This window comes from Erpetoichthys calabaricus, chromosome 16, assembly GCF_900747795.2.
Source record: "Erpetoichthys calabaricus chromosome 16, fErpCal1.3, whole genome shotgun sequence".
Lineage (NCBI taxonomy): Eukaryota > Metazoa > Chordata > Cladistia > Polypteriformes > Polypteridae > Erpetoichthys > Erpetoichthys calabaricus.
This window is the reverse complement of record NC_041409.2, coordinates 4839864-4853613: the sequence shown is the minus strand read 5'-3', so window position 1 is coordinate 4853613 and position 13750 is coordinate 4839864. Positions and strand designations below refer to the sequence as shown.

Genomic DNA, 13750 nt, shown 5'->3' with positions numbered 1-13750 from the left:
ATTGTCTCAGGGTCTATAATCAACGCCAGCTCACCTGAACAAGAAATGAGAAAGAAAGAATGGGAGGTTAAATCTTAAGTGAAAGAGAAGGACAGGTCAGTGTTTGAGGGACAGGAGTCTCTCCTGCTGAGCATCCTACGTATTTGGATTGGGCTCCCACTTGAAGCCAAGGAATGGCGGCAAAAGACAGTAGCAAGGCTTGGTGTGGTGCCACACAGAATTCCTAAGATTGGAGGTGGGGACCTGAGTCAGGATAAATGGTTGACTGCTCCATCGGTGGACCTCTCCTCTTGCTGTGGAGACCCTTTTGGGGTAAGTAGAGGAGACATCAGATTTTATAAGGAAGCACTGTGGCTAATAATTGTTTTCATGGATGGAACCTACCAGTGGGTTTTAACCTAATTTTTATGGATTTGTTTATTTATTGACGACTTTTTACCCGTCACTAATCACCTGTTTTTATAGATTATTTATTGACTATTTCTTTATTTAGTGAAACACTACACTTTTGTACTTTGCTGGTATTAATCCCCTGTTTGAGTTTTGTTTGAATATGCTATGAGGTTTCTAAACTCTTTTGGGACTCACCCCAACAGAACGAAATGCCGAAGAGCGTCCGGAAGTGCAATCAGCGCTGAAGGAATGTTATAAATGCAGGGCACAGTATTACTTGGCCTCTAACCTGGCCACGACCCTGCCACTTTGCTGTGTCTGTGTGTAGGAGAGTGGTAGATTCCACTACAATAAATAACCGCGCTGTTCCTGTTTCAAGTGGAATAAAGCTGGTTTTGATAAAGTACTGGGACTTGTGGTGGTTGGCTGGGGGTTGTGCCCAGTCGCCATGCCTGGACGGACCAGGAGAGGGACTGTGCCTTCCCATGACCACGAGAGGGCAGCTGCCCCACCTGGTATGGGGGCCACGGGGTTCGAGTATAGAAGCTCAACACTATCAGGGCCCGTGGCCACCGCCAAGGGGCACCCAGACGATTGTGCGGCCTCGGATGTCAGCACTTCCGCCACACTCGGAGGTGCTGGCGGAAGGAATACCGAGGACACCCAGAGAGCTTCCGGGTGCTCAGGCGGCACTTCCACAACACCAGGAAGTGCCGCAGGAAGTCAATCAGGGAGCACCTGGAGCATGTCTGGGTGGTCATTAAAGGGGCCGCCTCCCGCCAGTCAGGAGCTGCAGTCGGGAGGAAGAAGACAGAGCTCGGAGAAGAGGAGTGAAGGAGGTGCAGGACCGAAGAGGGTCCGTGAAGAGGGTGTGTGGTGCAGGGGCACCGTGTGCTGTATGGACTTGGTGTAAATAAACGTGAGCTTTTTGTAGACGTTCCATTGTCTGTCTGTCTGTATCCGGGGCTGGCTTCCACAGACTCAACCTTGTGTTTTGGGGTGCAAGACAGGGACTCACACGTCACAGCGATAATAAAAGCACATAGCACTTTGTACCATCTCTTGCTTGTTAAGGGTTCTCATTGTTCATCTCAGTTCATGACTACTGATAGTCCCGGGTTTAAGAGCCAATCTAGGCTGTTACATTTGGTGGCAGTGGTGGGATGGGCCAGTGGCAGAGAGAAAGAGGAGATGGCGACATGGGACAAAAAGGAAAAAGAGTTACAGGAGAACATCCCAAGGAGGGAGACTGGGTGAAGACCAGCCAAGGACAATGGACTTAAAATTATTTTTCTTATTTTAGTTGTTATTCATTTTAATGGTCATTTTATCCTGTTTGTGGTTCAACAGTTTTAATGGGGTGATGGTGGGAACATTTTATTGATTGGTTTGTTAACAGTGCAACATGCTGTGGCAGCCATTTCTGGGCTACCAGTTTCATCACATGTTGGGCTGATAAAATTGGTGTTTTGTGGGGTGGGGTGTGTTGTGAGGTAAAGGGAGTGTAAACTGGTTTTAATTATTTAATTGTTTTCATAACAGCACATCCCATGGTTGCACAGGTGGGTGTGGTGATGTGCACTTGACATCATTAATCAATAAGAACTGGGCGGAAGCTGCATGAGAGTCAGGAGACATTGGCAAAGTACAAAAGAGGATAAATGAGATTGGTTAGTGCTGAGGAGGAGATCGGAAAATGAAAAGCAGAGAATGAAAAGAACAACACTGTTGGAAAGGTAAACTGAGGAGGAGGATGAGTAAGGCAGCATTTGCACTGCTGAGCACTTTTCACAGAGTAGGACGGAGGGCTGAAGGAGTTCCAAGAGATGGTAGCACTCTCAGAAGCTGAGAAAGCTGAAAGGCTGAGCTGGTGAGAGGATGAGAGAAGTCAAAGGAGCTGAATGAAGGATGGGGTCCCGACGTGATGGCAGCCTCATGGACTGCAGTGACTGGATGTGGTGGCAGTTTGAGTAAGTGGGCACCATTAAAAGCGATGGATTGATGAAGATGCGGTGGGCTATGTCCGAGGGGCACCCATGGGTCCTGACGAGGATGACAAGAGTGGAAGAAAGAATGTTTGTTTATAATTTTACCTTTCCAGTTTTGATTTTGATTTTAACTTCTTTAATTATTTTCAGGATTTTAAACACCGCAAGACACTTTTATTGGTCTGATGGCATAATTTTATGGCTCAGTTATTGAGCTCTTTATTTAAAGACATTTGGGGTGCCCTGTTTTGCACATTTTTGGACAGCTCTTTATATTCTCTTTACTTGAATAGATATTGTTAGTTACTGCTTTTGCAAAGAAAGCCTTAAGCTTGTTTACTCCCTTGCCACTGGTTTGTTCCAGTCATGACTTTTAATGGCCTCGGGTTCAAGGGAGTTATGGCTGCTGCAGCCAAGCCAGACAATCACATCTCCCTTATGTGTTTTTCTACCTGTGGATATTTTTGTTAATAAAGGAGGCACATGTTCATAACTTTTGACTCCCAGTACTTCTGGTCATGGAGGCGTATCATCCTATCATAATATTCTTAAAAAGCCCACTTGCCTAAAATTAGACCTTGGTAAAGTGCAAACGGCGAAGGATCATACACACAAAACTATGAAGAAGACAGGTGCAAATGGGATTTATGTAGGCCACTGGGTATGGTAATCTACCCTAATGGCCCAGCTAGTGGTCCCTTTAGGTGGACAGGTGCACCAATGTTTTTTTTGTGCTGAGACCCCCTCTCCTGATGTCAGAGGTGTGTTCTTGCTCCTACTCTGGTCCATACTTGCATGGACTGGGTACTGGGTAAGGTTATGTGGTCTAGTGGATGTGGGGCATCTGTTGGTGAAGAAAGATTCATGGATCTTGACATTGCAGATGATACTGTGATGTTCACGAAGTCAATGGAGGCTCTGATCAGGGCTCTTGAGAGACAGAGCAAGGAGTGTCTGGGCTTGCGAGTGTCCTGGATAAAAACCAAGATCCAGGCTTTTAATGATCTCTTGGGCACAGCAATCATCAGCGTGTCTGTCTGCAGAGAGAGTGCTGACCTTGTCAAGAGGTTTACTTACCTTGGCAGTGACATTCATGTCTCTGGTGACTCTTCCTATAAAGTCAGTAGATGGATTGAGAGAGCATGGAGGGTCATGTGGTCGCTGGAAAGGGGTGTGTGGCGCTCCTGATATCTATGCAAAAGGAAGAAGGTCCATCCTCATTGTTGAGGACCGAGTGGCTGGACCAGGCCAAGGGGACGCCCATGTAACACCTGGCTACGGAAGATTGCGGGTCATTTTCGGAGGGTGGGACTGGACCACGTGTTTGCCTGGGGGTTGCCAACCAGGATCCTGAGCTGTTCTGTTGTGTGGTGGGTGCGGCAACGTGCTGTACCAGTGCATGCTCCCCAACCTGACCTGACCTGACACCCCCACCCTCACAGTCGGTCATGCATCTCAAGGCTGGGCAGGCCAAATATATAAAACATAAGAGACAACGGAACAAAGTCAACAGCTATCCAGCTCTCACTTGTCTGTTCAGCCGTCTCATGGAATCTCCTTGCAGGAAGCAAAAGAAGGAAGGAAGGAAAGGGTGAACTCATATCCTGCCATTGAAGGTGTTAAGTTGCAGCCCAGAACAGAGACAGAGAGAGAGAAAAAGAGATCAGGATAACACTTAAAGCACCAGATCTGAGCAGCTGGGGTACGGTACCTGCATTTCCCGGTCACCATACTTCTGAGGGTGCTTGCTGCTCTGGCTCTTTCTCCTCAGCTTCTTCAGCTCCGACTGACAGCGCTCAATGGAGTCTGACTTAGAGCGGCGTTCTGCCTGATACTTCTTCAGTGTCGCCTACAAGAAAGGAGACCAACTACAATTAACAGTCTTATTTTTTTGACCAGTCTAAGTTTTTCTGCTTTCTGTCTCTAAGCATCTGACAACTTAAGAGGCCCAGGAATGCTTAAGAAAAGACGGCAAGGATCAGCTTGACTCACAGTAAGGTACTTGATGTCCAAATCCAGTTTGTGCTCCAGTTGTGACAGCAGCTCGGAGTGGAAGAGCTTCAGCTGTGGCAGACAGTCCAGAGGTCAATATGGAACCATGCAAAATAATGACACACACACACACACACACTCAGGAGTTACAGGCATACCACTCACCATGTCCTCCAGCTGAACCTGGATTTGTCGATGGACTTCGGCCATCTGAAAGAGTGTATCTCCTGAAAGCGGGTCAAGAATAAGCAAAGGTGTTATTCAGTTCATGCAACATTTACATTAAGAAACATACAGATTACATTAAACGCTCAATAAAGCAAAGAAATTTCAATAAGTAATATGAACAAAGGAATTATGACATTCATTATTAAAGAGATCTAGGATATGACCAGTTGACAACAGAAGCCAGGAAAACAATACCTTCACTCAGACTATAAAGGGAGAAAATAAAGCTGAGTTTGTCTGCAGTCGACTCAGATAACAAATAGGCAGATAGCGTCACAGTTCTGGTGCCCTGCGCCAGCTAACTGCCCTTCCCCTGTTGGGCATTCAACATACATGCATGCCACGCAATCATATAAGCAGATTTATGCAAATCCTCTAAAAGCCAGTCTTTGACGTTACTCTCCAGTTTTCTTACTTGTCTAATTAAGCTCATTGTTTTCTGTTTGGGCACTCTGACCCAAATACTTGAACAGACCTTAGCTGAGAGGACTTTACTTTCATTTTCTTAATGCACTAGGGGGCTTTGCCCCCTGCTCACTTCGCTCGCCAACCCCCATGTTTGGTTTTCCAGATACTAAACTTTAAGATTTTTTTTTCTTTGAATTGTTGCTATTTCATTAGTTCCACTTTTATTTCAGAACTTATGTAAAAACAATATTTGGAATATTCGGAGTCCCAATATGCTGAATCGTTTAAATGAGGTCACCGAGACATGTGTTTAATGACTTTGTCAGGTTAGAGATAATGAAACTGGAATTCAAAAGACTCAAAAAAAAAAACGCAGGCACGAAACACATGCACAACGAGATACAGAATATGAAAGCAGAAAAAAACTAAAGTGCCAAAAAAAAAAAAGAAAGTAAACATCACATTAGCACAAAGAAAGAGAAATTATTACTTGGAGCAGGCGGGCTCGTTTTTGTATCTCCGTCAGTTGTGGTCTTTCGTTTTGAACCCGTGCCTGCTTTGCTTCCGCAGTTTCTGATGCGCGTTGTAGGCGCCTATGTTCATTGTATTTGTCCATGCTGGTGCGTTTTTGTAGCTCCGTTAGTCGAGCTGTTTGGTTTTGGAGCCGAGACAGTTTTGCTTCCACGGTTTCAGACGTGCGTTGTAGGCGCCTACGTTTATTTTCTTTATCCATGCGGGCTCGTGTTTGTAGCTCCGTTAGTCGAGCTGGATCGTTTTGGAGCCGTGACCGTGACTCCATTAGTTATCCGTTGTTCACCGTTAGTAATATGGATAATTGCACTTACTGTTATACTGTTAATACTGAGCGTTTTCTGTGGTTGTACTGTTAATGATGCATCACTGTAATGTGATTTACATATGCTATATGGTTTGGACGTGTGAGGATGGCGTATGTTTAATACGAAGAGTTCATTGTAGGCGCCTGCGTTCATTGATTCTATCCAGGCGGGCTCGTGGTTTACCATTCTCGGTTACTTTCACGCGCCTTCTGTACTATCTTTGTGGACCTGTGGGGCCTCCGTAGGTGTGTTAGAAGCGCGTGGACCACGCTGTGTAGTGTGGCCGTTTAGTTCAGAAGCGCGCTGTAGGCGCATGCGCCTTTCGTACTTTCACGCGCCTTCCGTACTATCTTTGTGTACCTGTGGGGCCTCCGTAGCCTCTTCCGTTTGACTCTGGGGTGCAGCGCAGAATCCGCTTTTTTGTGTGGCTGTGTCGTTAGTCGTTAGCGATGGGCGCGTTGTTGCTTCATTTCTCATTCACGTTAGTTGAGCTCTTTCGTTTTTGGGCCGTGACTCCTTCGTTTTCACGCTTGCGGTTTATGAGATGCGCGCTTTCGGCGCCTGCGCACTATGTCTCATGGTCCCATCGCCGTGTACCTGCGTCCATGCCTTCCGGTTTACCATTCTCGGTTAGTAATATGGATGTGTCCTACATGGTGAAACTCAGTTGTGAGCATGTCAGTAATCACATACAGTGTTTAGGTCATGTCCAGATGTTTTAAAGGAATACTGTGACATTAGCTGTGTACTCATGTCACATTCTCTGTTGTTCTGTCTCTCTGCTCATATTTTGTGCAGAATTTATTCTGATCCCATTTTTCTTGAATGAATATCATAATGTACCTGTCAGATATGTAGAACTGGGTATAATGTTTCAAGTTCCTTTATTGTCTTTAACCCCAAACTTTCATTTTTTATAGTCAAAACCCAGATCAAAACTGAACTTTTTATGTAGTGAGTTTTCCTCTAGAGAAAACACAATGATATGCACAATGATGCATTTTGGTGTCTTTGTATTGTGGTGGATAGCCAGGACGCCTCCTTAGTGGATGGACTGGGGGAGACAGCATTCATCAGGCACTACCTCCACAAGAGTCTTAGATGGCAGCCCCCCTGGGTTGCAAGAGTGCCTTGGACTCCCACAGGGCTTTATGGGAGTTGGAGTATGGCACAGTCCTTTTGGATTCCATGATAGCCACCAGGGGGTGATGCTTTGTCGGGCTTCCGCCTCACCCAGAAGTGCTTCTGCACCACGTTAAAGGGCCACCAGAAGTACTCCCAGGTGCTGGATAAAAGAAGCCCACTGCCACTGCTGCAGACTCAGAGTCAGGAGAAGAAGGACAACAAAGCTTGCTATAGGAGTAGTGGAGGCAGACGCAGAGATAGAGAGAAGAAGAGAATTGCTGTGTGCCTTATTTCATTGTTCTGCGCACTTTTGTAATGTGTGCAAGTGAGAAATGTTTGGGAAGAGTTTCCCACAGCTCAATAAAACTCTGCATTGTGCTGGAACTTGTGTCTACATCTGCCTGTGTCGGATTTGAGGAGGTGGTGTGCACCCCGCAGGCCACAGTATGAGAAATGTGCAGCTATAAAACGTACTGCACTCCTATGCTATGATATGAACAAGAGGCATACAAAGAGTTGATTTTACTGATGTGGTGTTGATTACAGGCATTATGCAACACAAAAAAAGAGAAAAGGTAAACAAGGAAGTGTAAATGGGGCTTTAGCAAGCCTGTTTTACACCCCATAAAAACCTATTTAGTGAGTTTTGCATGTCACAATTGTGAAATCGCCCGTGAAAGTAATTTTAGTGTTAATTTCACAAAACTAAATGTGAATCTAAAATTGCCTGTTTTGATAGTCAGCTATCAGTAGTCAGGGGTTATGCACTTTCTGATTATCCAAGAATCAAAAAACTTGTATTAGTGATAGTCTTCTTAATTACAGAATTCTACAACTGTATTTTGACTACATCTTTGTTTAGTGAATAGTAAAATATTCACAGTTTTGGCTGTTGTTCACTTTATAACCTATGTTTAATCTCCTGATTTCTATTTAAAAAAATATCTTTGCTGTTTGGCATCAAACCCACCTTGCTTATTCCTGCCTATCAAACCCTTAGCCTGGCTACTTCCTAACACCAAGCCCTCTTGTATACTGAATGAAAGGGGCTTTGAAGCCCTGCTCCAGGAACCACTGGGTAAGCTTTTACAAGCCCACACTTAAAGGCCTAAAGGTACCCCCAAGGAGCTCCCCCTAATGGCACCAGGTTTCTCTGCAATCTCCCTACACTACAGATTGTAACTGGGGCGTGCCAGACTGTGTGTCCTTCCGAATACTCCTATTAGTCTAGCCCACAGCGCTCTCTAGTGGCCTGGTGGGCATGTATAAGGGTAATAAATCTATCTAATTACCAGTCCAACTGTTGTTATTGGTTTCTTTCTCTCTTTATTTTTCTTTTGTTCACACACACATGCATGGGAGGCAGTAGATGGGCCTGACTAAATGTGTTGTTCCGCCGGACCGAAGGTTGGCAGTGCACACTAATGCCTTTTCTCTCACCCTCTACAGATCTTTTGAAGGAAAATCTACCTGATGTCACATATGGCTTCTCAACAGACATCCTGTCCAACCCCATCACTGACCTCATTTCCTGGGTGCTCCACTGAAGACACACCTCTTCCTTCATCCACTCTATAAAATCATCACTCCTCTGTTTCAACCTCAGTCATGTTTTGGGACTCAGTCGCCAAAGACTACTCATTCTGTTCTACTCTTTTAAATTTTGAATGCTTTTTTTTAAGTATACAGGGTAGATCCCCAAACCTTTACCCTGTCCCTGTTTTCTTTCTCATTACATGTGGTTATCTTAATGTCCATTCTGGGTTTTATAGACCCAAGCAATCCAATTCAGGTATTTATGTTTCATTTTGAAATGTCCCTAAAAATCTGATAATTTCAACCAATAAGCTGCTGTTGAGCTACCAGGCAATGAAAGGAATAGGAGATAAATGGGAGTCAGAATAACAAAGTCAAATCCAGGAGATCAAAGAGTACTGAGTGTCAAAGTCTAAACATGAACCAAACTTAAAGTCGAAAAGAAAAACAGAAGCAAATTCAAAAACCAAGTGCTTGAAGAAATAACGTGAACAAACTTTGTTTTATTTTTTAGCAATCTGCAAAACTCTGACATGTAAGTGACCCAAGAGATTGACCTTTATACTCTGTGACCCCTGATGTCACTCCATTTCTGACCCCTAACTATACTGTTCCAATTGCATAGCAACCATTAATCAAAAGCTATTAAAAAAGTGTCTCCTAATGGAAACAAAATCATGTAATAAATAAACACTTGCAAAATATCAAACAAGCCCTAAAACATATAAGAAGAGAATAATTATGCCTAACTCACTAATAATCATGATAGTTGTAATGCCAATTTCTGTATTTTGTTTTTGTGGTTACTATGTCATTACTATCGGCAACATCAGGGTCGTGCTGCATGTGTCATCAGCGGTAAAGGATATAAAAGTCACCTCCATGCACTTTATGGCTTCCGAAATCAGATTAAAAACTGCAGATTGTCTAGGGATCTTTATTGGTGTGTTTCTGGTTCAAGATTTTTTTTTTTGTCCTTTTTTGACTAAGAGTTTTGGTTCACCCTTTAGTTTTGATGGAACAGAGACCTGACTCTCAGTTTAAGATCCCAGCACAGCTTTGTTAACCTCTTCTCTCCAAGTCCTGTCCTTAAAACTCCTTACTGTCTCTTTAAGGCAGAACACCATTTTCACCCCATTCATCACATCCCATTGTACCCAGGCAAGAATACCGCTAGCTTCGGAATGACAGGCTCCCTATTGTGTGGTGCACTTACATTACACTCCAAGCAAAGCACAAGCTAACGCTAAAAGGCATGAAAAAAATCACTTATAACACACATCTTAATAATTGATTATTCCTTAATTTTTGAAATCTCCAAAGATTAGTTTGGTAACATTTTGTCACGGGGTGGATAAAGATGGTGAATCGGCAATAAAAAGAAAAAGAAACAAAGACAAACCACTACAAAATCAAAAGTAGATCAGTACTGTAGTGTCACAGATTTAAATTTTTACATTTTATTTTATTTTTTTGCCCACACAAACAAAGATGAACTTAATTTTACAAGGACAGTTAACATCAAATTGTCTTCACTTCCCGAATTCCCATCCTGTATTGTATCACCTTAAAACATCTGTTTGGATCGTTTTGCTTCAGGCTGTGTTGATTATCTTATCAATTGGAAACAGAACTTTGACAGCCAGCCAATCAAGGATGTTTAATAGCCCAAGTCACAAGGCCCAAATCACAAAGCCAATATTACGAAGAAGCCCCATATCACATGTCATGAAGACATGGAATTTTAATAATATAACTTGTCCAACTGATGGTGAGAGAGAAAGAGAAAGAGAAGAGAAGGGGAGAAGGACAGAGGTGTGACATCAGGAGAGGCAAGGAGTGATGTCAGGAGAGGGCAACAGCGACGTCAGAAGTGGGCGAGAGACATACAACTGTTTAATTTAATTGTCAGTGAATAGCTTCTCATGAACAACATTGATCGCTAAATCAACGGTGCCCTGGGACTTTCATCTTTGACATCCCTAACTTTTCGTAAGCTTTTTCTAAACACTATACATACACAGAATTTGCTATCTACATTTTCTTTTATGCTATCCTCTAAAGGTGTTATTGTTCTTTAATAAATACCAAGTTGCTTTTAACTTTCTACGCTTTGTCTATATATCTAGAGTGATCTAAGTAATAAGGTCAACATTTAGAGCACCTGCAGTAGTGAGGAAGTGCCATATGATCTGAACCGTGCGGTTTATTGGTCGAGGACAAAAAGCTCTGTCCAATAATGAAGAGTGCGTTAAAGTAAGACATCAGTGGATGATAAATGGCCTATAGCCAAGGATGTTGAGCTTTTGTATGTTTGAAAAAGTAATATTTAGGTCTGAGATATAACTAAAACATTGTACGTTGTTTGTGCCTATGATAAGTAAGTCTCTTGAAATACTAGGGAATGACGGACTGTGCATGTGTTATTTATATGGCACTTATGTGGTTAAAGTGCTAGGGAGTGTATACGTCATTCATTCATTCATTCATTTTGTGGTTATGGTCTGTGTGTATGTGAGTATCTATGTATGTGTGTGTTAACTTATACCTGAAGAAAATAAGTAAAGGGTAAGTAGAGGGGAATACCATGATAATACAAGTACCATTTGTGCATGTCTCTCAGGATTATGGACAGGCCACATTTATTTTTTATTGCTTTTGTGTGATTTTTCCAACTTTCTATTCAAAATAATTTAAAAACATTTTAACATTTTCATTATTTTTCTTGCTTTATTTATGACATCTGTATTCACGTTATTTTTATGTTGCCATGGACACTTTCCCAATGTAGTGTGGTTTTGGTACTATCTTATTTAAAATGCTATATTGTTAAGAGGAAGAACAGCAGTTCTCAAACTGTGGGGCACACCCCCCATAACAAAAAAGGGGCGCAAAGATGTGAAAAAAAGAAAACAAGAATCGAAAATATGAAAAATATATCTATTGAAACCAAAACAAAACTGATACCAGAAAAATAGAGTTAGATAAATGTTGAAAAAAGTTAAGTAGGTATAATAAAATATGCATCTATGATATATCATTAATTAAAAAAGAACAAATTGGTATTAGTGGGCTCCTTTCAAAAAAACGTTAGGGGGGCACGATTAAAACTGTTATGAAAACTCGGGTCGCAAATACTTAAAGGCTGAGAAACGCTGGTATAGAAATTGACCATCTATACATAAAAACTAAAGACCCTATAAATATTGTTGAGTAAAAGCATATAATTTTGTTGTGAAGTTCTAGCATCAATTTCACAACAATTTTTGGCTTTGTGTTTTACGGTGTCAATTTTAACGTTTTAGTGTCATTCTTCTCTCTGCCAAACATGAAATAAAAATAAAAGCACCAGCAACTTTGTGGGTGGTCACAATGGACCCCCCAAAAAATGTATATAAGCCTTAGCACACATGAACTGTACTTAAAAAACAAAAGAAAATTTTGGACAAGAACAAGCCAATTAGCTCACCAAACTCTTGCTTTTCAAATACTGTCAAGCTCAGATCTGAACAACCCCAAAGTAACGCCATCTGCAACACTGTTGTCCCCTCTGTGAAGAAATGCTTTCTAAAATATTTGTAAAATTTATTCTTAACAAGTTTCCGTGTTCCACTGTTCATGTTGAGGACCCTTTTTTTATAAGTAACAGCCTACTCACTCCCCTCATAATTTCAAACGCTTCAATTGTGTTATTTTCAAATCTGCACTGCTTCAACAATAGAGATTTAAGTTCTTTCCTCAAAGGTTAAACTTTACAAACTTTAGAGGCTTATTTAAACAAATATACACTCATTAACTCACAAGTGGTTTCTTTTGGGCTTCTGATGTACTTTTTTTTCAGCCTTCTTCAAGGTGTTCTCCGTCTCTTCTCATTCTGTGCCATTAACATATCACTGCCCTTAACAGCTCTTCCATATAATAGTCTGTCACATCTATTCTTACTCATATTTTTACAATTTTCAGAATAAATAGGTCTACTCTAGGGGGTTAAGCCATTACTTACAGGATTCCAAACATATGTGGTATGCCTCAGATGTTTCAAAACTCAAACCCAGTATATAGACTTTCTACTTTAGTATAGTAAACTGTACAGTTCATACTGTAAAAGTATTTGTTAGCTTGTTGTCTACATTAAAATGACTGTCTGCCACTAACCCTTTCCCATTTTGCTCTTAGTAGCCTGTTTGACTGTGCTGTCTTGACCACATAACAAGACATTGCAATTGACTAGACCTTTGGCAGCTATGGTTACAGACATAGCATGGGACCAATAAATGATTATAGCGCAGCTACTGTATAAAAACTAAAGATGAGTCATTTAACATTTTTACAAATCGGTTCATTGATGTTATCCTGAACCAGTAAACTGATATAGTAAATCAAGCATTACTTCCTGTGATGACTGGCTCACTGGACAAAATTCTGTGGTGAAAAACAATGTCGCTGGTGACAAGTATATTGTCAATGCCTATAAAACATACTGGTAAGCTGGTGGTGATCAAAAAGACAACTGTTGTATACACTGTGTGGAGAACAGTTTTGTAGTGTCCCAGCTGGGGAAGAGCCCAGAAGGAAAGTGACTGTTGGGTCGAGTGAGAAGGTCAGAGAACAGCGTGGAGAACTAACGCTGGGGATATGATTGACAGTAAAGGGAAAAACCAAGAATGGAGGAGTGGGGAACGGATGGCAGGGATTTCTGAATGGTTTGAGGAACAACTAAGAAGGTATAGAGGTGGGGAAAGAGGGGGAGCTGAGCTGGGTACATGAGGTGGGTTACGGAAGTGGAACTGGAGGTTTCTTTTGGTCCATTGACGGCGTCTCTCAGGGTCATAACAATGAGAGATTCATAGATAATTGTAAATAATTCAAGTTCAAAGTCACAATCGTGTATTTGTTTTTGACTGTTCAAGTAAACTGTTCTGCAATCCCTTCTTTGTCCTGCTGTGTGTTTTTTTTGCTTTTTGAACTTGTCATGGTGAGGTTGCTACAGTATTCTGCATGAAAACTGAAGGAGGAACTGGAAAGGAATCGCAGTCTAAACCACAAACAAGTTGACACTGAAATGACATCAACTCTTTGACAAAAGTTAGTAGTCCCTGATTACTAACCAAAAATCAAAGTCAAAAAAGAAGATAATGCATCAAAAAACAGAATATAGAAAGAATCGTGCACCAAGTTCTTTTGTTTGTATTTAAGTTATAGATACTGAACGATCTGCCATGCCAGCATTAAAGCTGTCAT

The 13750-nt window shown here is 41.9% G+C and overlaps 1 protein-coding gene across 1 annotated transcript in view; it reads right to left on the bottom strand.

Annotated features, from left to right (window-relative positions):
• The window catches only part of zgc:158689 (uncharacterized protein LOC791177 homolog), a 60727-nt gene that overhangs the window by 23867 nt on the left and 23110 nt on the right, over positions 1-13750 (bottom strand). Inside the window, exons 4-6 of the mRNA XM_028821882.2 lie at positions 4539-4600; positions 4374-4445; positions 4093-4230 (exon numbers count right to left, since the gene is read on the bottom strand). Coding sequence (XP_028677715.1) covers positions 4093-4230; positions 4374-4445; positions 4539-4600 — 272 coding nt within the window. The remainder of the gene's footprint in view (positions 1-4092; positions 4231-4373; positions 4446-4538; positions 4601-13750) is intronic.